Source organism: Alligator mississippiensis, chromosome 16, assembly GCF_030867095.1.
Source record: "Alligator mississippiensis isolate rAllMis1 chromosome 16, rAllMis1, whole genome shotgun sequence".
Classification (NCBI taxonomy): domain Eukaryota; kingdom Metazoa; phylum Chordata; order Crocodylia; family Alligatoridae; genus Alligator; species Alligator mississippiensis.
Window position 1 is genome coordinate 20,789,283 of NC_081839.1, and position 27,393 is coordinate 20,816,675.

The window sequence follows — 27,393 nt, forward strand, 5'->3', positions numbered from 1 at the left end:
TATTCATCTTTAGTGATCTCTCCCTGTTTCCACTTTTTATGTGCTCCCCTTTTGGCCCTTAGGCTGCCCTGGATTTCTCTGGTCAGCCACGGAAGCCTCCTGACCCCTTTCCCTTTTCTGCCTCGCTCGGGGATTGTCTTGCTTTCTGCTCGAAGGATCGTTTCCTTTAGGCACAGCCACCCTTCTTGGGCTCCCATCCCATCAAAACTCCTACTCTGCAGTGCGTCCTTGACTAATCGCCTGAGTGCATTGAGATCAGCTTTCCTGAAGTCTAGCACTTTCACCCTACTAGTTACCTTACCCACTCAACGTCTTATGTTGAATTCTATTAAGTGATCACTGTCTCCCAAATGGCTACCGATCTGGAGGTCCCCTATCATGTCATCCCCTGTTGCCAATACCAGATCCAGTATGGCATTCCCCCTAGTGGGACCATGCACCTCCTGTGTCAGGTGGAGGTCCTGTATACAGGTTAGAAACCTGCATGAGCGAAGGGACCTTGCTGTCTGCGTCTCCCAGCAGATGTCCGGGTAGTTTAGGTCCCCCATGACTACCGCCTCTTTAGCTTTTATGGTCTCCGAGAGTTGCCTCAGGAGCCCCGCATCTATTTCTTCCCCTTGGTGTGGGGGTCTGTAGCAGACCCCTACCACCAAATCCCTTTCTCCTTGCCCCCCATGTAGCCTAACCCACAATCCTTCTACTTACTCAACCTTGGATTCTGTCTTGATGAGGGTTGATGTATATTGCTCACTGACATAAAGTGCAACCCCCCCCCTTTCTTCCCCGACCTGTCCTTTCTATACAATCTATAGCCCTCAATATGTACCGCCCAGTCATGGGATGAATCCCACCAGGTCTCTGTTAGCCCCACTAAGTCATAGGTGTTTAGTGCAAGCAGGAGCGCTAGTTCATCCTGCTTGTTCCCCATGCTCCTAGCATTAGTATATAGGCACTTGAGCCCTGCAACTGGTGCCTTTGCTGCCCCCCCGCTCCGAGTCCCAAGGGGCCCATTGTTTCTTACCTTCTTGTTTCTTACCTGTTCTGTAGTGCTGGCCTCCCCATGGCTTTCAGGTTTCCAATGTTCTCCTTCTTCAGGCTGGGCTGTCCTTGTGGGTGCCACATGGTTTGGTGGTCCACAGCTTCCCCTGCCCTCGTACTCCCCTCCCCCCGACGAGCCTAGGGGGGAGGGGAGTACGAGGGCAGGGGAAGCTCTCGTGGGAAGGCAGAGTGGCCATGGAGAAAACTGCTACGTGCTGCCTCTGAGCTCCTGAGCAAGGAAGAGGCTGCACAAAAAGCAGAAAGCGGGGTTGGCTTCCAGGTGCTGGCAGCTGCAAATGGAGCCTGGGGTTCCCCCGAGTGGCCACAGGGACACATTACAGGGCTGCAGGGACCTGGCAGCAAATTTTCTGCTTAATCCTTGTATATGTAGACACCTGCCCAAAGGGCGCATCTACATGTGACACTACATCTCCATAGCAATGCACTATGGCAACTTAGTGTCCATGGACAAAAACTATGACACTGCAGCTACACAGCCATAGCAACGCACTCCCTCAGCATAATGCATTGCTATGGCGAATTAGCAGCTAAAAATAACCATGCACTACACACACAGTGCAGTATGGGCTTTAACTGTGCCATCATTTAGTACTTCCAAAAAGAAGTACTAAATGACGATGCAGTAACAACGGTGTCATAGGGGCATGTGTAGACATGCCCCAAAACCCTTACTGTGCAGCTTACTGTACAGTAAATCTAGGCTGGTGTAAATGCATGTGTAAATGTGCCCAATGAGTTGTAACAGATTACTATCTCAGCCATAAGACTAAGTCACAAAAAGCAGTGAGGAGAAGGAGGATGCACCTGCCTTCTGTGGTAACTCCTGTAACTTAAGCAGGGAGAATAGGATCACATTCAAGTGCCTAAGTGCACTTAAGTGCCTAATAGGTGGGACAACATCCCCAAGTGTTGAAGAAAAGGATAACTCACAATATGGAAGTAAATGGAAAACGGGATAGAATGCAACATTGTTTTATCAAAGATAGGTTGTGGATGCTAAGATAATGCCTTCTTAGGTAACTGATACTTTAGGAAAAGGAAATGCAGTAGATCTCCTCCGTTGGGTCTTCACTGAAACCTTATTCATGTTACCACATGGAGAGAGTATTAGGATGAAGAAGATGAGAATTAGTGGAAAAGTTTGAATGTGGGTAAGGATCTGGCTAAAACGGAGAGGACGGTGTATTGCATTGAAAGAAGTATTGGGTTGGAGGGAGGTTACTAGGGGAGATCCTTAAGAGTGGCTTAAAGACAAAGCTTACTTAATATTTTATTGATACTCTTGGGAGAAAAAAGTAGGAGTATGCTACTGAAGTTCACTGTGGATATAAAATTAGCACAGAGTGGTCTACACATGACACTACAAGTGTCTACACATGATGCTGACTGTGCAGTAGTTTGTGACTACTGTGCAGTAGTGTTGCATGGCAGGAAGCTTGATGCAACACTACTGCACAGGGTTTTTTTCACTATCTTTAGAAACAATAAGTATTGGCTGCAGGGAAGGCTGGGGATTTTGACTAAAGTAAGCTGATATTCCTACCAGGATTTAAACCCAGAGGTTCCCGGCTATCAGATTCAGACTGATCACTACATTTGGGATCTGGAAGGGATTTTATCCATGTTCAGATTGGCACCGATTGTGAAAAATCTTGCCTTCCACTGTAGCAGTGTGTGGCCTTCTTCCTGGGTCTCTTGAACAACTACTCCTGTCCTTGCAATGGTAGGACATTGACAATGCCCTCATTCCCCTGCTTTCCTGGTGGCCTGTTTGGGTTTTTTTGACATTGCAGGCATCATGCCTGGTAGCTGTGTGTAAGGGTTTTACAATAAGTTAGACAAACAGTTGTTGAGGGTGGTTTAGACAGGGATGAAGGGGGTTGGACTAGATATGACATCCTGAGGTCCCTTCAACTTTCCTGCTTCTAAGTGGAAGATTTAGTGGGCTAAGGCAATACAAATGAGGTGTCAAGAGTAACTACTCAGGGATGTCTTGAAGTGTTTCCACTGGTGGATTTCTGGGTTGGGACCAGGAGTAGGTAGGTTAGTTAGGATGAGAACAGCTCAGCCAGGACTACTGCTGTCACAATGTGAGCACACCTAAAAAAGCTTGTCTTGTTTAGTCCAGCAACACAAAGATTAAGAGGCATCACAATGGCTGCCTAAAAATGTATCAGGAAAGGTGTGGGGCTATTTTCAATTGAGTGACCATGATGGCACATGAACAAACCAGCATCAACTGCCTAGAAATACATTTATCCTGTGAATCAGGTTTTTCATGATCAGACCAATCATACAGAGCCTTGACAGGGAAATTCTGTGTCTTGGGCAGCTTCAGAGCTCAGGGCAGCTGATGGCAGCAATTCATCCAGCCTTCGGCTGAAGCAGTGGTTATTTTTGTGCCGCTACCAAATGCAGCACTTGGGACTGTTGTCCCCTCTCCATTACACTACTGCAATAACATGGCCTCCCCAGAGTAACAGTAGAGACAAAAATTAAACTGTTTTAATAGAGAGCTTGATTAATTTACGACAGAAACTAGATGACATGGTTGCTTGTGTTATGATCCAGGTGGTCTCTTCCAGCTCTAAGTTCCTAAATCATTATGTGGTCACTAGCAAATTGCCTGTCAAGAATGACGGAGGTGCAGGGAAGGCAGGCAGGAACAGAGCCAGCCAGACCCGGAAGAGCTGGGGCACGGGGCTGGGGGTGGAGTGGGGTCAGACAGGGGCGATGTGTAGGGTGCACCCCCTGTGTGTGGCAGTGCACCCCCTGCAAAAAGGCACCACCGACACTGTCAGTGGTGCCTGAGGGTGGTTGCCCCTTGCCACACTGCCGCCAGTCCATGATTGCCCCTGGCCACCGCTGCCGCTGCTGGCAGCACCTGCTGGTGGTCGCTGATCCATGGTTGGCGCCCGCCACCCCACCCCACCCTGCCCGCCACCACCGACAGTGCTGGTGGCATCTGCGAGAGCTTCCCGCTCACCGCTGCCGGAGGCACATGCCATTCACAGAGCCAGACCTGTAGTGGTGGGGAAGGGGGGTAGAGCGGGGCCAGATGCAGGCCTGGCCCCACTCCATGCACAGCCAGTGCTGCTCCACTCCTCACGCTACTCCAGGTTTGGCACCACTCTACCCCAACTCCCTGCTGCTCTGGGTCTGCCCCACCCCCACCACCGCTCCAGGTCCAGTCCCGCTCTACCCCTCCCTCCCCACCGCTCGGGGTCCAGTCCCTCTCTATCCCCCGCAGCCGCTCCAGGTCCAGCTGTGCTCTAACCCCTCCATCCACTCTGGGTCCAGCCCCACTCCAGCCCACCCCGCCACCACTCTGGGTCCCCCGCTGCTCCAGGTCTGCCCCCACTCCCACCCCAACTCTGGATTTGGGCCCACTCCACCCCCCCCACCCCGCACTGCTCCGGGTCCATCCCTGCTCTACCCTCCCATCCCCACTGCTCCGGGTCTGGCGCCCGCCTCTGTCACTCCAGGTCCAGCCCCGCTCTACCCCCCTCCCTGCCACTCTGGGTCCAGGCCCGCTCTACATCCCCCCACCACCCTGTGTCCATCTGGCCTGGGTCCGCCTCCCTCCCTCCCTGCTGGCTGTTCTAGGGGGTGGTGGGGCTGGGCGGCAGGGAGGCACTGCCACCATGATCCCCACCTTTGCCCTCAGGCAGAGAGGCATAGGGAAGCCCCACTGCTCAGACAGCCGGGCATGTTTGCTGCTGCCACAAACTTCCCCAGCAGTGGCACAAACTTGGGCCTGCGCAGCCTGGGCCGCACAGCCAATCACCACCCACCCTCTCGGCGGTGCATGTACAGTTGCCCAAAAGTGTCACAGACAGACAGACACACAGACAGACTAAGCCTTTTATTATATTAGCTATTAATTATAGGAGAGATAGGAATCTCTTAATTTTAACAAAAAGGTCTTCTTTCTGGCTCATCATTCTGACTGCATATTCTACCTCCTCCTTTGAATCCCTCTGTAAGGAGAGCAGTGTCATGTTGCCTGGAGCCAGGTTGTGTCTCTGTGGTAACCATTGTGTTCTGTCCCTTAAAACTCTTCTGCCACGCCTTTGATGTCTAGAGAGGTACCAAACAATTTGGAAGACAAAAACTTGGTTAAAGGCTCAGGTCTGCTTATTTTCGCAGGGCTCCACCATCCCCATACACTGCCCTAACCATACAAGATGTTCTGGGCTTGATGTTGTCTGCCTACTAGACGGAGAGTCCGGTCTTAGTCCCGTGTGCCCCCTTACTGGGGTCTCCTGCTGAGTTGGCTGCTTGCCCCATTTTTCCCTGAACAGGTCCCAAGACGGCCGCCTCTCAGTTCTAATCCACCCTTACCTTCAGGATCAGGATGGACTCACCTTTGCTGGAGGTATAATCTTGCCCACATCTCTTCTTCTTTCCAGGGTCCTGAAGCAGTTCTCTTCACTCCTTGGGACTGGAGCCACTGACAGAGGGGCCTCCTCTGTCGCTTCGCTGGCTCTCTTTTGGTAAGTCCAGGGACCAAGGCTTTCCTCCAAGCCTCGGGGTTGGTTCCTCTTCTTCTCTTGGTGTCCTCTTTACCTGCACCTCGCTTTCCTTTTCTTTGGGCCAACCCTGGGTACTCCTTCAGCATGACTTTAAATTCGCTTCCCTGCTGTATCCCCTGTGGCAGCGTCTGATTCACTGTCTTCTGGACACAGCTGTTTTCCTTTTTTTTCAGCAGGCTTCTTCTCTTTTCTGTCTGCTGTGCCATTTTCCTTCACCCAGACTCGAACTCCAGCAGCTGGGTTTGCCATGGCAACCTTTGAACTTCTGCAGCCCCAGCTGGTTCCTTTAATTAATTGGGGCACGGCATCTTCCCCTCCTTGGCTTGGCGCAGTTTCTTTGGCATCCTCGGGTAAATTTTGTTTCTTTACTGTACTGTGGCAGGGTGTCTTGGCCACCCTGTCACACCCTCCAACTATCCTACTTCCAGCAAACTATCAAATTCACACTTCTCATCCCTCTCTACTTTATTGACACTTAATTTAATCAGACCTCTTTCCTCCCTCCACTCAGTCCCATTCTTCCACTTCTTCCTGCAAGTCATGTAAACAAATGTTTTGTCGCTGCCTTGTCTCCAGGCCTTCACATAAGACACGCTCTCAGCACTGTTCCTATTACCCATGTAGTTTCCAGTCCATGTAGCTTCCAGTCCTCCTTCCTATGCTAAGATTTATTCATCCAGGACACTGGCTGGTAATCCCCATGATGGCTTGTTTGATTCCAGGCTTTAATAATACCTTTAGAACCACAACAACCAAAGTTAATGACAGGACTGAAGGAACCATGTTTCCTAGCCCCCTTTCCAACTTCCTGTTTGTTTCTGGTTGTTTCATGCTTTTGTTACATCTTGTCTTCCATTAGATTGTAAATTCTTTAGGGTAGAGCCTACATGTTATAATGTGTTTGGACAGTGCCAGTGACAATGAGGCCTAGATCACAACTAGAACTCTCTGGTTTCTACTGTAACACAAATCATAACCAAGAGCAATAGTAGAAGGCACTTACAGACCATGAAGAAGTTGCCTCTTAACCTTTATTATGACAAGCTAAGTAGCTTGAGCTGCTTAAATCTCTCATTGTAAGGCAGGTTTTCAGACTTCAAATCACTTCTTTGAGACCCTTTTAGGGCTCTTCACTTAGCTTGTGATAATGAAATTAGCACTATAAAAATAAATGCAGCACCTATTAAATTGGATTAGATGGATTATTGGAATACTGTGTCCACTTATGGTGTCTACAGTTCACAAAGGATGTTGAAAACTGAGTCTGAGAAAAATGCTACTAGAATTAGAGGCCTCAGAAACTTGCCTTACAAGATGTAAGAGGCTCAGTCTATTTAGCTGATTGTAGAAATGGGTAAGAAGCAACTTGATCATGGTTTATAAATGCTGCTTGGAAAGAAGATCCCTTGACAGACAACTGCAACACAAGATCCTGTGGCTGGAAACTGAAGCCAGGCAAATTCAGACTAGAAATACAGTGCAAATGTGAAGGGCAAGTCTACACAGCTTCTGTGGTGCTCCTGTGAGAAATACACTGTTCACCTGCTTGTTCTCTGCACAAGCCAAACTCAGAATGCTGAGGTGCCCCCCACTGCTGCTCTCAAGCACACCGGTGACAAGGAGCTCAAAAGTAGCAGCAGTGTCCTCAAGATGGCTTCACTGCATGTCCAGGTTTGGTGGCTGTTGAGATAAAGTGGCTAGGGGTTGTACTTCTCAGCTGAGCTTGAGTACTACAGGAGCAACATAGAAACACATGATGTATTCTAACACTGGAACAATGCATCAAGGTGCTGTAGATTCTACATGGCCTGAAATCCTTAAATTAAGGTCAGATATCTTTTTAGAAGACTTGCTTCAGCCTGTCCTGAAATCATGAGCTTCTGGCAGGGACCACTGGGTGAAATAATCTGTGTTATGTAGGAGGTCAGACTGAATAGTCATAATAGTCCCTTCTAACTTGATTGGTATGAACTTTGAATAGAAGAGAGTTCTATTCCTTGTTCTGCAGGAGAGATAGTAGCAACTCCATAATGATTACTGGTTTTGATCATGTATAACTCTTGTAAGAAAGTTAGTTCCTCGTGTTTCAAAATATTTAGAATTAAATCTCAGGGGCATGAAAGGATTGTCTGAAAACATTCTGTACTTGAATTATGTTTGGAACTTCAGGAAGTTTGAGACTGAAAGAATTTCAAAGAGGATCCAACTGTCTGTTTTTTGTGCCTCCACCTGCCCACAATCACATTACAACGCAGAATTTGAATCATGTCTTGAATTTGACGGTGGATAATGCAAGAAACAGTTTTCAAGAACATCACAGTGTTTTATTTTGCAAAGGTTTTATTCTGTAAAGCTTGGTCTTTAAGCCACTCTTAAGGATCTCCACTAGTAACCTCCCTCCAACCCAGTACTTCTCCTTTCAATGCAATACTCTGTCCTCTCTGTTTTAGCCAGGTTCTTACCCACATTCAAACTTTTCCGCTAATTCTCATCTTCTTCATCCTAACTAATACTCTCTCCATGTGGTATCATGAATAAGGTTTCAGTGAAGACCCAACGGAGGAGATCTACTGCATTTCCTTTTCCTAAAGTATCAGTTACCTAACTAAAGAAGGCATTATCTTAGCATCCACAACCTATCTTTGATAAAACAATGTTGCATTCTATCCCGTTTTCCATTTACTTCCATGTTGTTATAGTTATCCTTTTCTTCAACACTTGGGGATGTTGTCCCACCTATTAGGCACTTAAGTGCACTTAGGCACTTGAATGTGATCCTATTCTCCCTGCTTAAGTTACAGGAGTATACTAATGTTTGAAAACTAGATGTGATTCTGCAGCAATGTTGCATGAAAAGAAATAACTAAGCCAAAGGAGAATAGTATACTATAATGACCCCTGCCATCTGGGAATTCTTACAAACACTAAAGCAAAGCTAACAGGTGAAACACTCTCCATTGCATCTTCACCAACACATTTTTCCACATTAATGTCAAAGTCACTTTGATGCACAGACAGGAGTCTCTAGCCTGTAGTTGTCTTGGCCAATTCCACTTGAACTTTAAAGGTGAATTTTTCTCATTTATTAATTTTTATATTACGAAATTCCTCCTGTTCTATTCACTTTTCTTCTGTCCACATCACTGTTTTCCTGATTTTGTATTCAATACAGTGACTCTGAAACTCCCCTTCCTTGTAGAAAATTGAAAGGAATTTAAACCGAGCACTGCGTTTACTGGTTTCTCAATGTAGTTTCTCAATGTGGTTTCAGATCTGGTAGATTCACAATGGATATGACATTTTCCTTGAGGCAGCTACAAGAAAAGTGCCATGAACAAAGGAAATCTCTGGACCTAGTATTTGTTGATTTCACCAAAGAGCCCCCCATGCAGCGGGGGGCAGTGGCACCCCCTGCCAGGCAGGAACCGGTAAGCCTGGGGTTTGGGAGCTTTTTTTTTCCGTAAAGGGCCGGAACTGGGGCGGGCAGGGCAGCCATGGGGAGGGCTGGGAGAGTTGGGGGGAGGGGTTGGGGGGGTTGTGAAGAGCTCCCCCATGCAACATGGGGCAGAGGGGGGCAGCGGGGATTCCCCCCAGCCTGGAAGCACCCGGTGAGTCCAGGGGTTTTTTTTCAAAGATCCGGGAGCTGGGGCAGGTGGGGCAGCTGTTGCCGGGCTGGAAGAGCAGGCAGTGGATGGGCCTGGGTGATTCGGAGATTTGGCAGCAGCTCTTCTGGAACAGGCCACGATACCCAGTATATTTGTGCTCCTGAGACAGGGATGCTTCCGTTAGTTAGGACATGTGAACCATATGAGCGATGGCTGAATCCCCAAGAACATAGTCTATGGTGAGTTGATGACTGGCAAGCGTCAACTTGGATGGCCCATACTCCGTTTTGTTGATGTCTGCAAGAAAAACCTTCATGAGCTGTGCATCAATGGCCAATGCTGGGAATCAACTACTTCAGACCATTGCAAGTGGAAAGTTGCCACGAAACAGAGCCTACATCACTTGAAGATGGAGAGGGTCAATGATGAGCTACAGAAGAGGTGTCGGAAGCAGGCAAAGCAAAATGGTAATCAGCATGCCAGTTGAAGCTCAACCAAGTTTGTATGTGGAACTTGCCAGAGGGTCTGCCTGTCGTACATCGGACTCCTCAGAGGGGATCCCGGTTTTCTCAGTTTAAAAACTGCAAATTCTCTGATTTAAACCATGCAAATTCTCTGATTAAAAACCCCAGAATCCATATTTTTCTATGATTAAAATGAAACACCACTAATATATATACATAGTGGTGTTTTCTTTTATATATCAATTGAGATATATATATGGGGGGGTGGGGCAGGCTCCCTGCTGCAGGCTTGGGGCTCCTGGCACCACTGCCCTTTCCCAGGGGCCCCTGCAGCCCAGCAGGTGGGACATGGCATGGCAGGGCAGAGCAGGACCAGGTAGGGAAGCTTGTTGCCACCACAGGAGCCCCGCACCACCATGGCAAGGCACCCCCTGTCTGCCCAGCAGCAGTGAGGGACACAACCCTGCGCTGCAACTCCCACTGCTGCTGAGCGGGCAGGGGGCACCTCACTATGGTGGCACAGAGGTCCCAGTGGTGGCAACAAGCTTCCCAACCTGGTCCCTCTCTGCCCTGCCACACTGGGCCCTGAAGACCACAGGAGGAGGGCAGCAGGGTGGGGAGCCCTAGCCCATAGCGGACCGCCTGTACCTGCCCCTGCGCACAAATCTGGGTGGCACATGCCCCCCATGCTGCCCCAGGAGTGCACACAGTGGCAGGAAGCCAGCTCCCTCCCCTCCCACCCACACAAGTCACCCACCACCCCGTCTCGCTCCCTGCCCAGGCCCTGCGGCTATACATTCTGGTCCCAGGCCCCAAGCACCGCCTTAGCTGGGCAGCAGTCCCAGCCCCAGCCCTGCCCAGCTCCCTCCCCCCCTGTGCTATAGGGGCCAGACACACCTGTGACAGCTGCTCTCCAGGCTGCCTGGTGGCCATGTGCATGCACTAGTACACACATGTGCACTTGTACACAGCACCCTCTGCCTGGCCGCCCTCCTGCCACTTGCAGGCTGCAACTCTGCCAGCCTGCAAGGGGAAAGCCACCATTTTCTGCATTTTTCTCCTTTCAAGGAGAACATCTGGGGTTTTCTCCTTCAAATAAGAATATTTGGGTTTTACCATGTTTTTCCATGGCAAACAGAAAATCCAGATCCCTGCTCCTGTCACGCAAGAAGCTGTGGTGGTACCCAGTAACATACCAAGGGCACAATCCCCAGTCTCCAGAAACCAATGGCTGCCAATGAATGAATGAATGAGTTCATTGCTGTTTGCATGCCTGGCAGATGCATAGACCATGCCACTTCTCAGTTTCTCTTTTACTTACTGCCTATTGCTACATTGTTTTGGTTAAAGCAGCTGTATTACTATTTCTTAACAGAAAACCTGTGTGTGTGTGTGCCTGAAGAAGCAGGGAATCCCCAGACCAGGAAGCCCTGGTTTTATGCATGTGGTTTTGATGTCACCGTTATGTCAGCTCCTGAGGCCAAATGAGCAGCATCTCAAGGAAGGTAAATGTTCAGAGATAACAGCCAAATGAATCTATCTGAATGAATTGCCCCCATGCTCGTGTCTGAGCTTGGCCTAAGAATGATCGCTTTTGCAAATGAAACAAAGCGGGCTGCAGCCCTGGGCGTCCTTTCCTCCATGCTTGTAAGTGACTTAAAAAACGCCAGAAAATCATGTCAAGCTGCACATCAAGGCCGCCAGCGCCAGGAGTTGCCGGCTCGACATCTGCCAGGGCAGCCTCTTGCCGCAGCCCGGCCGGCACGGAGCAGCCCAGATCCGGCGCCGGCACCTGAGACACCCCGAGCGCCGCGGTCCGGAGCCGGCCCTGGGGGCGGGACTGCCCGGCGCCACGTGCCCCACCTCCGCGCCGGGCTGTGCCCGCTCGCGGCAGCGCCGCTCCCCCCAGGCCGGGCCAGGGCTGGGGCCGGCACGTGGGCGCAGGGGCAGTGCCCGGGAGGGGGGCGGGGGTCCCCGTGGGCGCTCCCGCCCTCGCCGCCGCCGGAAGCCCCTCCCCGCACGCGTCACTTCCGCCCGCTCGCTCGGCAGCTCCAATATGGCGGCGTCCTGTGGCTCCTCGCAGCTCGCGGCCGCCGAGTCGCCGCTGAAGATCCCCAAGATGGAGGTGCTGTCGCCGGGCTCGCCGGGCGCGCTCAGCGACGGCAACCCCAGCCTCTCGGACCCCTCCACGCCCAGCGGCGCCTCCCCGCTGGGCCCGGGCGGGCCGGGCTGCGCCGCCGCCGCCGCGGGGGCCGGGGCGGGGGGCGGCGGCGCGGGCGGGCTGGGGGGCCGCGGCGGGGCCTCGCCCTCCGTCTCCTTCTCGCCCGGGGGCGCCGCCGCTGCCGCCGCGGCCGCCGCCTGCCGGGGCATGTCGTGGACGCCGGCCGAGACCAACGCGCTGATCGCCGTGTGGGGCAACGAGCGGCTGGTGGAGGCGCGGTACCAGCAGCTGGAGGGCGCCGGCACCGTGTTCGGCAGCAAGGCCCCCGGGCCCGCCATGTACGAGCGCGTCTCCCGGGCGCTGGCCGAGCTGGGCTACGAGCGGACCCCGTCGCAGTGCCGCGAGCGCATCAAGGTAGCGCCGCGCGGCGGGGGATGGCGGGGGGCGGGCCGGGGCATCGCGGCCTCTCTGCCGCCCCGGGGCCCCTCTGGCTGTGGAGGGCTGCTGCTGCGCCGGCCCAGGCCATCACGGCTGTGCGGGGCTTCAGTGCTGCGTCCGAGCCATGCCTGGGTCCATCGCCAGGCTGGGCTGCTGCGGGGCCCTGCTAACTGGTGCTTCCCGGGGTGATCAGATCCCACTGGGGAAGAAAGGTTGCAGTGTATTTGGGTCACTTGGCCAGGTGGGGGCCAGTCACCCCCTGCGCTGGAGTCGGTGTAGTTATGCTAGGGATGATGCTAGGAATGTTCTGGTTGTAGGCTATTGGTGATCACTTATTTGATGTGAAATGCAGTTCTGCTTTTTAGCTCTTATCTGAGCTTTGGGTTTTCATAGGTGCATTCTTCCACAGGACGTTCTCATCTTGCTTGGCGGTCTGTGCTGGGCATTTATGAGTCAGATACCAGGGATCTGGTCTCTTACTTCAGTTGTCAATATCTAAATCTTGTTGCACAGGAAGGCTCATGCTGACTAGTTACCTTGTAAGACTTTTAGTCAGTTCAATAATATGGTGGAAGTAACTGGGTTCTTTTTATGTATTTTGGTTTCCAGTGACATATAAGACCAAGCAGTGTAGAGGGGTGCAACCACTGAGGTTGTAGTTTGTGACAGGTCATAGGATCATAGAAAATTACAGTTGGAAAGGACCTCAGGAGGTCATATTGAATCCAACCCCCTGCTCAAAGCAGGACCATCCCCAACTAGATCATCCCAGCCAAAGCTTTGTATAGCCAGGTCTTAAAAATCTCCAAGGGTGGAGATTCCACCACCTCTCTGGGGAACCTGTTCCGGTGTTTTACCACCCTCTTTCTGAAAGTTTTTCTTAATATCTAATTAGGGGTCATTCTGGTTCTTAAGCTTTATGAGCTTGCTGCTCCTTTCTTTCAGATTAAATAGATATAGCAGTTAAGATTCCTGTAGAGTAAGACCTTCCCTGCTTGTATGTCCTGCTAGAATGTATCAGATTCATGAACAGTAGAAAGCTTTTTAGTAAGTGAGGTGGTCTAAATGTAGCAAACATCTACTACTTAAAAAAGGTTTCCCAATTACTAATTCTATTTGTTTTCATGGACTGAAAAGTCCAGTATTCCTAATCTTATCAGGGCCCTTCAAGTCTAGGCTTTTCGAAACGGTGTGTTCTACATCGCCTTCTCTTAAAAGGGGAGGATTCTGTTTGGAATGCAAATCTTCTAACCTGTTATAACGTAAACAAGTTCGTTTTTAAGCAGGAAGATTCTGCTATTGCCCTTTGTTAATACATTGTTGCTGGGGAGTGGGATAATTAATGATCTGTTTCTGGGTTTCCTTTCAAACTATTAAATATAGTAATGCTAAGCAGCTTTTAAGATTCTTTTCAGTGGTGGCCTTGTGTGTAATTCATTAGGCTGCTGTGCTGTTTCTACAGTATAATCACTTAAACGTATATATGATGGGAGTGTTTGAGAATACTGTATTACTGTGAGTGTCAAGTGTATTGCTGTGTATCTGAGTTGAGAGAGACACTTAAGTTGTCTTCTATTAGTAGGAATGAAGAAAGCATTGTTTGTTGAACACCAAACTCGGGTTCTATTCTATATATGTATATTTGGCTGCTTAGTCTGAGCTGCTGCTTGTCCTTTTTTTGTACTGCCCGGCACATTTCTGTAAAAGCCACAGGCATGCTCTGCTCTTCAACTTAGTAATTTCTGTTTATACTTGAAATGCATCAAAATCCTTCTCATTGAAAGATTTGCTGCCTCTATGCTTCCACTTGCTTTTAATTGATACTCTGCAAAACCTCTTTGAATCCCTTGTGTTTGGGCATCTTCCAAGGTTTTCCTCTTTGAATTAACCGAACTTCCAGGAAACTTGTTCTTACTACAGGTTTACCTGTATGGTGGAAAAATAAACGTGTCTTTACTGGGGGAGCATTGTGTGACCCCAGTGCTTAAAACCAATGACAGTTCTAGTTGTCTACAGTCTTTGGAGAAAGTTTCCCCTCCCATCCAAGACAATTGTTAGGTTAATGCAACTATAATTGTAACAAGTACTGGACTAAATGTTATATAAGAACTCTTAGCAGGTTTATGACAAATTTTTCATATTTATCATGGCTGAGAGCTAGGCATTTGACTTTGTATGGGACTTCATTTGAGTAGTTCACAAAGAATAGTCACCAAATTGCTTTCCTACTATTGGCACATTTAATAAATCTATCATAACATGTACCTGTGTTGACTTTTCTTAGTTTGTTGCTTGGCAGACTTTCTTGTGAAGCTGAAGAGGTTAAACAGAACTTTGTTCAACTTGATTATTTCAGGAAGGCAAAGAATATGAATTGGTTACATTACTTCATCTTTGCATATTATGGTGCTAAGCATCATGCTTAAATTTATATCTTGCTGACTATAGCACCATTATTTTGCAGTTCTGTCAGATGTTTGTTGCTCTAAAATGGTCTGTCAATGTGTGATGCACCTGTAATTGCCTGTGTCGATTGTTCTAATTGATACTTGAATTAAGTCTAGTATTTTTATTTCACACTTTTGTCTCAGTGGTACCCATTGATCCAGCATTCCTCAGCAAGTCCATTTTATATAGGATGCTCCAGGTGTGCTCAATTCTTGACCCATGGGTGAAATCCAGCCCATGGAGCCAAGGCATCTGACCTGTGAGATTCCACACAGGTTCAGAAGTTTGGCAACAGTGGAGCAGTACCCTGGGCTTCACCTGCCCCATGTGCTGGATCTGGCCCACAGATGGACCAGGTACCTTCCATCCAACCTGCGGGGTGAAAAGGTTGAGCACCACTGGAATAGGCCAAAACAGGCAAGTGAAGAATAGCAATTAAATTATGGTTCTGGTTGTCTACTCATTTGTGAGGTTAACTCTTTAATTTTCCAGCACTCTTCTTAAGTCTTTAACATGTTTCATTAACAGTTTTTTTTTGTTTGTTTTTTTTTATGTTACAGTACACCACATATCAGAGAGATTAAGTAACAGTATGATCTTGTGTATATCCTGGAGAGGTCTGTTATCATAAAAATCTTCAGTACAGTCATCCGATGAACTGAAGAATGCATCTTTCTGTGCCATTCAAAATTGGATTAGATTCTCAATTTAGAATCACCCTGCTATTAAGCAAGTATTATCTAATACTGAGATTTTTCAAAGGAGCCAAGAACTAGTCTTGATGCAGGAATTACCAGCCTGAATTCTATGGCTTGTGATTATTGAGATCATACTAGATAATCAAAGTAGCTACTTCCAGCCATGAATTTCTAATTCCCATGGAATTTAAGTAAGAATTGCATTCCTTGTTTGTCTAAAAATTTCATTTTAGATCATTTTTTCTATGGGTCATTGCTTTAAGTCACCATTAAGATATGGTCAAGAAATCCAAGCAGCATACACTTAAAGAGGAACTGCATAGGTCATATTCTGCTACCACTGGAACTGCATAGGTCATCTTCTGCTACCAGTTGTCTGAACATGAGACTAAAGGCTGATAAACAAGTTTCATAGTTGGTAGGGTTGGAAGGGACCTGAGGAGATCATCTAGTCCAACCCCCTGCCGTGGCAGGAAAGAGTACTGGGGTCAAATGACCCTGGCCAGATGTTCGTCCAGCCTTTTTTTAAAGACCGCCAGGGGTAGGAGCCAGCACCACTTCTTTGGAAGTTGGTTCCAGGTCCTAGCTGCCCTGACAATGAAATAGCGCCTCCTAATGTCTAACCTGAAACTACCCTCCGCTACCTTGTGTCCATTGTTTCTTGTAACTCCCGGGAATGCTCGGGGGAACAGGGACTCTCCCAATGCCTGCTGGTCCCCCTTGACTAGTTTGTAGACTGCCACTAGATCCCCTCTCAGCCTTCTCTTTTGGAGGCTGAACAGGTTCAGGTCCCTGTGGTTCAGTTGTATTTCATCTTGTATATTGTAGTTGAGTTGAAGTGATCTTGTAGTGAGGATAGTCCAGGAAATGTACAAGGCAAGGATGAACTGTGGCTGAAATCTTGTCAAACATCTTCCTCAATTATATAGGAGGTCCAGTAAGATATCACAAAAAAAAATTCCTCTTGCTGCTTTACATATTGTCAACTATAGCTTTACTACATTCTTTATTTCCACAAATGTTATAAGACCTATTAACCTCCTGGTTCCCCCTTGATGTTAATTTTTTTTTTTAATTAGAGGAATTGTGGGGAGCGTATAAATATAAATTATGCCTTCAAATATTTAGGATCCCACTTACGCTTTGAATGCTTTAAAATACTTATTCCCTGGCATCTATAGAATCTTCACTTCCTCCCCAACTAATTTAGTCCTCTTCTCTGCTGAATAATTTTTTCCACTTCTCCAATTTTATCAAATACGTGCATTCTATCCTAATTTGAACCGGATGTTAAACAAAGTTCTGGTTCAAACTTTGCTTTTAACATCTGTATATGCTTTTCTCCACATATACAGAGCTGGCCTGGTGTCTGGAAATAAGACTGCTGTTCAATTTGGCTATTGTAAAAAGTCTGTTTTAGATTTAGAGATTCACACAGAATTGTTTCAAGAATTATTGCAATTTTTTCCCCCAAAGGAGATACGTTGAATCAGACTTTATAGATCATAGGGGTTCTCTTAACCGGTCAATATCAACAATTTTTTAAATGTGATTTTTTAACTTAAATCAGATTTGTTTTTAATTTAATCTTATTCTATGGGTTTTTTGGTTAGGTTTATTTTTTTTAAAGTATCTTAAATTAAAAATATCTTTAATATGTTAAAGCTCAAAGATATCTAAGTGGAATAGGAATTATAACTTTTAATTTATATACTATTTGAGACAATATATTCATGTAACCTTTTTAGAAAAGTTATTTATAAGGTCACAACAGGCCATGGACTCTGTTAGGGACCCAGTCTTATGGGGTTCCCAGAGGCTCCTCTATAGATTAGTAAAGATTAAAGAAGACCATTCTGTGCTTCAGTTTAGAAGCATTAAGCATCTCTGTGATGCTTAGTTTCAGTTTTCAAACTGTGGTTTTATGTCTCCAGAGACAACATCTTTGTTAAAGGCAGTACATGGAGATGAGAGAGAACAGACCTGATTATGTACCCATCAGGCCTATTGTCTCTCTGTAAGTTTGTGTACATGGAGTCAAGCTCCTTACCTCTCTCTAAAAGTGCAGAGTTTCAAGAAGTTAATTGAATAGAGGATTGTTGGGGATGGAGTCGATCTGGGCAAGGAGGAAGAGTCTGGAGATGCGTGCAAGGAGGGAGGGGCACTAGAAACAAAAGAGAAACATTTTGAGCAGAGTATTCCAGAAGTTTTGAGGGATAAGTTTCTGTGTATAGCTTCTCTATTGATTTGAGTTCTAGTGAGGGAATGGTATGGTAGAAGGGAAAAACCTGTCATGGTAGAAGGGAAAAACCTATCATGGCAGCAGGCTTGCCAGGCCATAATAGACCCTGTTTGGATGAAGATTATATCAAACAACAAGAATGGACTTTTTGTAGAAAACAGTGATTAAATCGAGGCTTCCTGACCAGCGATTTAAATAATAATTTAAACCTATTTCATTTAAATCAAATCCACCCTGCTCAGAACTACTCAGTTTCCACATTCATAGGATTCCAAACTTTTTTTTGACCATTTTTTTTTCCTTACTCTGTCATACCACTTTAAAGTTGTGTCCTTACATCTGCTCTTACTTGCCCAGCAACAGTGTCTACTGTTTATTCCTAGACACCTTAATTGCTTGAGGTCTTATCATTCTTATTAACAGAATTGTTTGCTAAGATTCATGTAGTCTTTGCTTCTGTTACTTTTTGCCATGCGTATGTATAGATGAAAAATTACTATGTAGAGATGCTTGGACTAGCAGCTTATACCCTTTGTGTAATGTCATTAGTGCTAGGTTTTGAATTTTGAGCATTATCAAAACAAAAAAGGGAAAAACCCAAGAAACCGTAACTGAAGAGTGTACTCTACAAAACATCTTAAATATCCCAGATCCTGTATGAACCATGGTTTCATTTTTATGAATGAGGTACCTGCCCTTTGCCTATATTTGTTACTAGGCCTGTGCAAAGCAGCTAGTATTTGCTTCAGATTCCGCCAATTCAGGGGGACAGTGATTTGATTTGGTGATTCGAATCACTGTTCTGAACTGATTCGACCAAGTCTGATTCAGAGATTCGGCCACTGCAGAATCGGCTGAATCTCCGAATCAAACAGGCACCGTCCCCTGCCCGCTGTGTGGGGGGGTTCTGCCACGAGCCCCCAGAGGCCCCAACGGTCGCTTCAGCAGCTGGGGGGGGGGGGGGGGTGTTCTTTGTTTTGGTTTTTTTAAAGAACTGGGATGCTGGGTGGGGCAGCCATTGATGGGGCTGGGACAGCGAGTGGAGGTCAAGGGGGGCTGGGGGAGCAGGCAGGGGATGGGGCCTCGTGGGGGTCCCCCATGGTACCTCCTACTTACCAGCATGGAGTCTGGGTCCAGCTCCCTGTGGTGGTGAGCAAGGATTGCCCGAATCTCCTCCAAATCTTTTTACAGGCTTTGAATTGATTCAGACCTTTTTATTGGTCTCCCGATTTGGAGATTCGGCTGCCGAATTGAACTGAATCTCCTCTGAATCGAGTCAGCACACGAAGCTTTGCACAGCCCTATTTGTTACTGCTTTGAAGAGTGAACAGTAGCTTGGCTCTTGACCCAAAATATAAAGTGTAGTGGTTAATTCCATAAACCTGTGCTTTTATCTATTGATTTGCATAGTCGGAATGTTATATGAACACTAATGAAAGCTAAGCGCTTGTGTAGCTACAGTGTATTTCTTAGGATATGCTGTAAGAATTTGGCTGATGTACAGGTCAGTCACATATATGCGCATTTAACTTTCGCAAATTCAACTGTACGTGGGGTGGGAGGGGAGGCAGGGCTTGAGCTTGCACGCGGCGCTGCCGCTTACCTGGAGGCCCATTATGGCGGTGATGGCCACTGCCTCCAAAACCTCCCGCTGTTGCCAGGGAGCTGTGGCCAGAGCTGTGTGGCCGGCTGCTGGGTGGCAGCAGCAGCAGCGCGGTGGTGGCCGGGCAGCACGCAGCCATCCCCACCACCACCCCGTGCTGCGCCACTGCCGCTGGCCGCACAACTTTAAACACGGCGCCGCGTGCAAACTCAAGCCCTGCCTCCCCTCCCATCCCACGTATAGTCACCGATTTTTGCCTTACGCGATTTTCACTTTGTGTGCTGACTTCAGCACCTAACCCCCATGTAAGATGCAACTGACCTGTAGTTGTTGCAGTTCTTGCCGCCAAATGCACAACGGAAAACAGGGTGATGTAGATGCATTGTGGAAGTGGGCAAAATGCACATGATCAAACAGTTTATAGTCTCTACTGGTGCAAGCAGGTTGTACTTTATAAGGTGTGCAAGGGAAAAGGAATTTGAAAGGATTTTTCTGAAAGGATAAAGAAAGCTGTTTAATATACCTGGATATTTTAAAAAATATTTTTCAAACAGCTTTTTTAAAAGCCAATTTCTCCTCAAACATTTTGTTTCTGCAAAAGAGAAATTGCTTATGCTTTGGACAGTACCTTGTGTGTAGTTGGTTATATTTATAAACACATTTTTTAGTATGAATTTGTTTGTTTTTTAGGAATCTTAACTTCCCCTAATGTAGCTAGCTTATTTTCAGACAAATCTGAGTTTCCATTTCAACACTTACAAATCTGAGGAGGTAATTAGCATCAGCACAACAACAGATTTGTTTGAACTCTAAAAATTAAGTTAACGTTTGTACTTATCTTCAGCTAGTGTAAAACAATGAAGATGTTGATGGTATATCCACTGTTGTTCTAGGTCAGGGGCTGTCAACCGGGGGTACGCGTACCCCTAAGAATACTTAAGTCATAGGGGGGTGCACGCGGAGACAAAATGTGCCCTGGGGCACGGCAGCAGTGTCTTCCCCAGCACATTTGCCTCTTACCTGGGCAGGGGGAAGGGTGTGCTGACCCCACACGGCACATGGTGGCACCTCCCTGTCCCTGCCTGTCTGAATGGCAGGGGGAGGGGTGGGTTGTGTCCACCCCTGGCCGCACGTGACTAGCCAGGCACAAGGCCCATCAGCAGCCTGTGGAGCCATGGCCACCCGTAGGAAAGCGGGGTGTTGCGTGGCCAAGCGGGCCGGTGGCTGCCACGTGTGAGGCCCCCCCCGCCCCTGTGCCGCTGCTACGTGCATCCCTGGGAGGAGGGCACCTGGATCAGCACACGGGGCAGTGTGAACTGTAGGGTAGGGCAGGCTGTGGGCTGGGGCTAAGGCAGCACTGGGCTGTTCTCGGCAGGGATCTTGGGCTGAGCTGGGAAGGGGTTGGGGGGGCTATGGCAAATTTGGGGGTGACCGCAGCCCCTGCCATAGCACAGTCCACCCCACCCCCCCTCCACCGGGAAGAGCCCACCACAGTGCAGGAGGGAGTGAGGCAGGGGCAGATCATTCCCATGACCCAGCCCAGCCAGGGCCCCATTCATGAATGTACTAATTTCCACCCCCCCCCATATTTTTTTTCCCCTCCCTCTTTTCCACGCCACGGCGCCCTCCCCCCCCCCGCTTGAAAACAGAAAAAAGTACAGTGGGGTATGTGAACTGAAATTTTGAGATCAAAGGGGTACACTTGTTAAAAAAGGTTGAAACCCCCTGTTCTAGATCAAATATAGCAGATACCTATACTTCACAAAGTGTGGTATAGATTTTTACTAATTTTCAGGCATTGTCAACAAACATCTTATCTTATATTTAATTTATAAGTAGGGGGTCTACTGAACTGAAGGTGGCTGCCAGCTGATTTTGCAGGAGACCGTGGGCCTGGCAGCCATTTTCATGGGTCAGGTGCAGCGCCCTGACCCCCACACTTATGGCTGAGGGACCCCAGTAGTCCTGCCCCTCCTCACGGATTGTCAGGTGGCTCGAAACTGCTCCTTGCTTAATAACACGTCACTTAATGGCTTCCACAGGCTTAACCATTTGATTAAGCCCACAGAAGCCATTAATTGATTCATTATTAAACTATCTAAGCATTTAATTAAGGTCTAAAATGAAATGTATTAAAATAAAGCAGTGCACACTATGAATTGCAAGTAACACCAACTAGATGCACTTAATAAAGGACATTATAAAAAGAGCTTACCTTGAAACAGGCAATTCATGCTATGTATTAAACGCGAGCATGCTGTACCCAGCTGCAGTCACCGGAGACATTCTCTTTCTCTGTGGGGTGAACACTTGTCCATATACTGAGATGGCATGCTTATCATCCACTGAGTTCATTGGAATGGTGATGCAGCATTTTGCCAGGGCATAAAGGTGTGGAAACTGGTCACGGACAGAATATCAGAACACAGGTGCAGGCATCTGGCACTTTTTGATGAAGTTCACGTAAGCAGCACGTTCATTGTCATGCTCTTTTCCCCCCATTCTGGGATTGCTTTCAGTAGCTGAGGGTCAAAACTTGGCAAAGGCGCCTGGTTGGGGTTCAAAATGCAAATCTCACTAAGGAAGGGGGCAGCTGGTTTTCTGAACGGCAGTGGCAGTGATGGGGTCATACTTGACTACTGGTTCAGCTTCACAGCTATTGCCTGGAACAGGTCCCTTCTGCACTGGTTTGCACGGGGACAGCTTGATGGTTCTTGCGATGTCCTGTCTTCACCCGAGCTTATTAATGTATCAGTTTATAGTGTGCATGGTGGATCACAGCCTGCTGGCCTTCAAACCACGTCATGAGCTCCATGACCCGGGTGGTAGTGACATTTGTGGCTAACAATATCTTGAATTTTGTATCACCCTAAGAGACTTTGAAGCTTAAGAAAGCACTGTGCTGGGCGTGGTTTTTCAGCTCACTCTCGAACTGGTGGTAGTGCTGCATATGTTTGACATGGTAACAGACCACATTGAACCACAGATTCCATTGTTTGAGCACAGTCCCTGGTGGCAGGAGCACAGTGGCATGTGAGTCCCCACTTTAACTGGCTCAGATTGAAATACTTTCTTGGAAGAAGACCCCAGGCTGTCCACCTTGGGGAACTGTGTGCATCAGGTGTCACTTACTAGGGGCAGAATGTGCACATTGCAGGTGACATGAACAGCATTGGGCAGTATTCCTTGGAACACATTGGAGAAAGCCTTGCACGTGTACATGGCATTGTCAGACAAGAATGCTGGGAACTTGTTAAAGTCTATGCCCTAGCTGACAATTACCTTCACGATAGCTCGGGACATGGTAGAAAAATTGACAGATGTCAGGTGGGCTGGCTCTCTTCGAAACATAGGCAGGTCCCATTCGGTCCAGCTCCCCAGTACAAATAAAATGTGAGGCATGTAGTTATCTTGAGGGTCAGATCGAGGCCTCCATGGTGAGGGAGGGAGTGGGGCTATGGTTGGCATTGCCCAGCTGGGTTAGGTGGGGCACAGGACTGAGCCACAGCTTGTCTGGGGTGCCGGAGGGGGGGAGTTCCTGCTGCTGCGTGCACCCTGTACAAGCCACAGCTCAGATGCATGCCACAAATCTGTGCAGATTCGTGTGACCCCTGGATCTGTGTGCGAGGCGAGGGTGGGCTACTGCTCTGTGTTGAAGGCTGCAGGCCGCGCCGGGCTATTCTTGGCGGGGAACACTGTCCCGGGCTGCACTTGGGGCGGGCGGGCAGGCAGTGGTGCTGGGAGGTAGGGCTAGAGCCACCCCAAAATTCACTTATATAGCGCTCTCTCCCAGTACTGCTGCCCCCCCACCGGGAAGAGCCTGGTGCCGCCCCAAGCGCACAGTGGCAGCCTGCCCTTGCCCTGTGCACAGATCAGGGGGCACATGCCCCCCATGCCTCCCCCAGGGGTGTGTGCAGCAGTGGGAACCGCTCCCCCTGGACAAGCCACGGCTCCGATCTCCATTTACTTTTTCTTTTGATGTCTGATCTCTGTTCAAAGCTACTAGTATAGATTGAGATGCTTGCCATGTCATCAACATGTTGATACTGTTGATTGCCATCTTTCCACTTTTCTGCTGCCTGCGGTCACATTATCCTCCTTGTGCTCATAGTTTATGATCTGAATGATGGGTGAGTTCCAAGTTAACCCAGATCAGGCACAGTTATGGTTTTTCACTTGAAAGAAGGACAAGAATGGATGTAAGCTACATCTGTATCATCTGTTGAGTATTTCTGCTTGTTTTAACAAATGTCAGGTGGCCCCATGGCATGATTGGATGCATCAGTGCTTCTGAATTCTTAGTGATGTTAGCCCAGAGATTTTGTCTTATTGCTGCTAGCTGAGAAATTTGACCTCATTTACTTTACCTTGGAATATTGTGCAAATCCTCTCTAAGATGTCCCCACTTTTCTAAGATGCTGATTGTCACTGGTGGTTTTAAGGACTGTTCTTCTGTAATCTGCAAATGAATTGTTGATGGGTGTAAGCTTTGGGAAAGACCCCTCCTCACCCCACATAGTCCTTAAGAATCTGTACAATTAGCCTGTCTTTCATGGAATGAAAGATCTTTCTGCTAGTGTAGTTGGTGAAGCTTTAATACGTTGATGTGAAATCTAGATTTCCCTTTTCTTCCACAGGCTACATGTTCTGAATTGACCTAGATCTGTCTAAAGCTTGTTACTGTGGTATTGGAGAGTTCCCTATTCCAGATTTAGGCATATCTGAGTATTCCAGGCTTCCCTTGGTACCAGCCCAATGGACTATGTTATTGGCTGAAATCTTTCTTCTGTTACTTCAGTTTTTGCCATGGGTGTCTTAACACCCAAATGGCCTAATGTCATCAAATTACTGTCAGGCATGGCACTAAAAGTCCATGCCAGATTTCTCTGGTGTCTGACTAAGTCAGGTCTTATTCTCTTAGCTGCACAAGTTGAGGCTCTTTGCCTAAATTATGCACCTACCCTATCAGTGTCCTTTTTCTGGAGTCTTCTGAGGCCTCTGGGTCGCATTCTCCTTGCAGCGTCATTTAGAGCAGTGTTTCTCAACCTTTTAAGTAGCAAGTACCCCCTAGCTTCTGAAAATGTTAGTAAGTACCCCAACACTCAATTTTCCAGGGGATTTTATATTTACAGACTAATGTGTGCCATATTTTGGAAGAAGGGCTGTGTATATGACAGATGTCTGATCTGGTGTGGGTAGGGGTACCACCTTTTACACCAGGGGTGCACAACTCAAGTATGTACTGAGCTAGAGGTGATGTTGGCCAAAGCTAGGACGGCTGAACCCAGTGCTGCGCACCAAATTTTTACTGGGGAATTTAAAGCTCTGCGCAGTGCATGGTGCACCAAATTTTTTTGCCATAGTTTTGACAGGAGGAAGGGGCAAGAGTGAGTTTTGGGGTCCCTGCATACCCCCTGCCTGTGTCTCATGTACCCCCAGTGGTACGCATACCACAGGTTGAGAAACTATGATTTAGATTTATGGAACTGACTAGACCAGCAGTCTCCGACTTGTGCTGGACCCTAGGCAACAATTTTGAGCAAAAAATGGGCTGAGAGCCACATTATAAATTGCTCTGCCTGCTGATGGCTTCCTCCACATCCCTTTTTTATTATTTTCTGTGGTTGAGAGTAACGTCCTGTGAGCTGTGAATTGCGGACTTGTAAAGGTGCACCGATGCATTGATCTGATATCAGATTGGCAGCAATATAAAGAAAATTATCTGTATCGGAAATTGGCCTGATATGACTGATAATTTGGCCGATTAAATGCCCATGCACGCACGCAGCCATAGCGCAGAACATAGGCGTTGAGGAGCACAGCCTGGAAGCATGGAGAGCTGGTAAGTCTGGTGTGGTGGAAGGGGGGAAGGGAAGGGGTGGGGGCAAATCAAGGCCCCTGTGGTGAAGGAGGAGTGGGGCAGAGAAAGCGCTGCCCAGCTGGTGCAGAGCAGTGCAGGCACAGGATGGAGCCATGGCTCCCAGACAAGCGGCGCACAGCAGCGGGAGCTGCACCCCCTGGACAAGCCGCGGCTCTGTCCCATGCCTGCCCCACCCCAGTGAGGCAGCCCCAGCCCCACTCTTCTCTCACTGTGCGGGCCTTGATCTGTTCCTTCCCCCATACGCCCCTTCCCTCCACTTTCACCACACCAGACTTACCAGCTGCATGCAGCTGTCTAAGCTGCTGGGCTGGTATCAGAAATCAGTATCAGTCGATATGCCTCCTTAAAAATCAGTTCTTGGTATTGGCCCCAAAAATCTCTATCAGTGCACCCTCCAAAGAGTGTAAGAGTGGTGGTGTAGTTCTGATGGGCTACAAATTATGCTGTGCCTGACTCTGTCATAGTCATGAGGAAGAATGTCTTGCATTTAAAAGCTTGCCTAACTTGATCCCAGCTACCTGGTTGGTCCAGTAACAGATACCATCCTGAGAAATCTTTGCTTGTCCTCAAAGGAGATCTTTCTAACTGCTGTTTTTCTGTTTCCAGTTTTGCTTCCATGCATCTGTTCCCTTAGACCTGAGGAGTTAGTGAAGACGAAGTTTGAAGTATCCAATATTAAAAATGTTCATGTGCTGAGCTGTAGAAGGGAAGCAACAAAGAATCTGAGAGGCACAATAACATCAGTCCAGCCACTCAAGATGATGTGAATAGTTTTATAGCCCAGCCTCTCTTGTACCAGTTGGTATAAACATCTTGCTGGGCAGTTCTTCTGGGCTGTAAAAACATGCTCTTCAGCCACCACAAGTGAGCCTTGCTAATGAGCAACTGTATGGCTTTCTTACATGGGTCTGGCCGTGACTTAAAACATTTTAGATCAACGAAGGAAAGCGAAAGGCTATCATGTCTTCATGTCTGAGAGTTAGATTGGCAATTATTTTGGGCAGAGGGCCACTTACTGAGTTTTGGCAAGCCATGAGGGCCACATGACAGGCAGTCCAGGGCAGATAAATATTTATTTTCTAAATTTTTTAGGGACCGTGTGTGCCAGATAGAATGACCTGGCTGGCCGCATCTGGCCCCTAGGCCACGTTTTGCCCACCCCTGCTCTTGACTGTATAATGTTCAGATCTGGGAACACAGGCAAATGAAACTTTGGGCTCTTTTAACATACCCTTCTCTTTGCTCTTGTAAGAACAACACTCTTCATTTCCACTTTATCAGCCTGGAGCGCTAAACATTCTTTCACCTAAGGTCATAAGGTCAGATAGGATGTCGTGGTCTAGTTTAACCTCTACTATAAATGTCCATTCTTGTTTGAACTACAGTATATCTGGCAATAAAAAAAACAAAAATAACAATAACAGTTTAAAATTAATTGTGGGAGAGAATCTGTTGCAACCTCTGGTAAGTTATTCCACAGTCTAATTAATCTTATTTAAATAGCCTTTTATTTCAGGCTTGACTAGCTGATATCCCTTATGCTGTATTACTGGATAGCATGATTGTATCTTCACCCTATATTACTATCTAAAGTGAACTGTAGTCCCATCTCAACGAGATCATTTACATCTTTGTGGTGAAACTATGCAAGGCCAGTACGTGGAACTCTGATCCTTGACACAGCTTTATTGCTTTGTCTTGCTTTCCATATCTTATGCCCAGTTCGGGGTATTCTTTAACATCTTCATGTTTTGTAGCAGAGTGATCACTGCTTGCTAATCTCCTTAGAGTACAAGCTTTACAGTTGGTTCTCAAAGGGTTAACAATTACCCAGCCATAGAAGTGTGGGTGTCTAGAATGAATTTCTGTTTGTATCCATTGTCTATACCCATCTTCCATACTCAGAATGGGGTCAAAGTGAATTGTAAATTGATGATGGAACTTGAAAGGTGATGGAGGCCTCTTCCCCCTCTAACACCATATGAAACTAGGGCAGATAGAAAGAGGACCACAGGTACTGTATGCTAGAAGCTTGGAGCTCGTTGATTACAGAACTCACAAGAATGTGGCTTCCTGTGAACAATTTTAAAAACTATTGTTACAGTTACTTTAGCAACTTTTATTGTGCAGGATGTGCTTCAACTTGACTTTTACTATTGCTCCTTATACGCTTTGGTGACTTCCCTGAAGAATTATGCTGGATGCTGCTAATTCTGTATGCTTTGGTCATCCTTGTCACAAAAAAAATTCTTCTGGGTA

The 27,393-nt window shown here is 47.5% G+C and overlaps 1 protein-coding gene across 6 annotated transcripts in view; it reads left to right on the top strand.

Moving 5' to 3' along the window:
* Nucleotides 1–11,696: 11,696 nt before the first annotated feature.
* The window catches only part of MSANTD2 (Myb/SANT DNA binding domain containing 2), a 41,922-nt gene continuing 26,225 nt past the window's right edge, over nt 11,697–27,393 (top strand). For all 6 annotated transcript variants that reach the window (XR_009458055.1, XR_009458056.1, XM_059720069.1 and 3 more), the window contains exon 1: nt 11,697–12,238. Coding sequence is in view for 4 of the 6 variants with exons in the window: in XM_059720069.1 (XP_059576052.1) it covers nt 11,720–12,238 (519 nt within the window). In the remaining 2 variants the exon portion in view is untranslated. The remainder of the gene's footprint in view (nt 12,239–27,393) is intronic.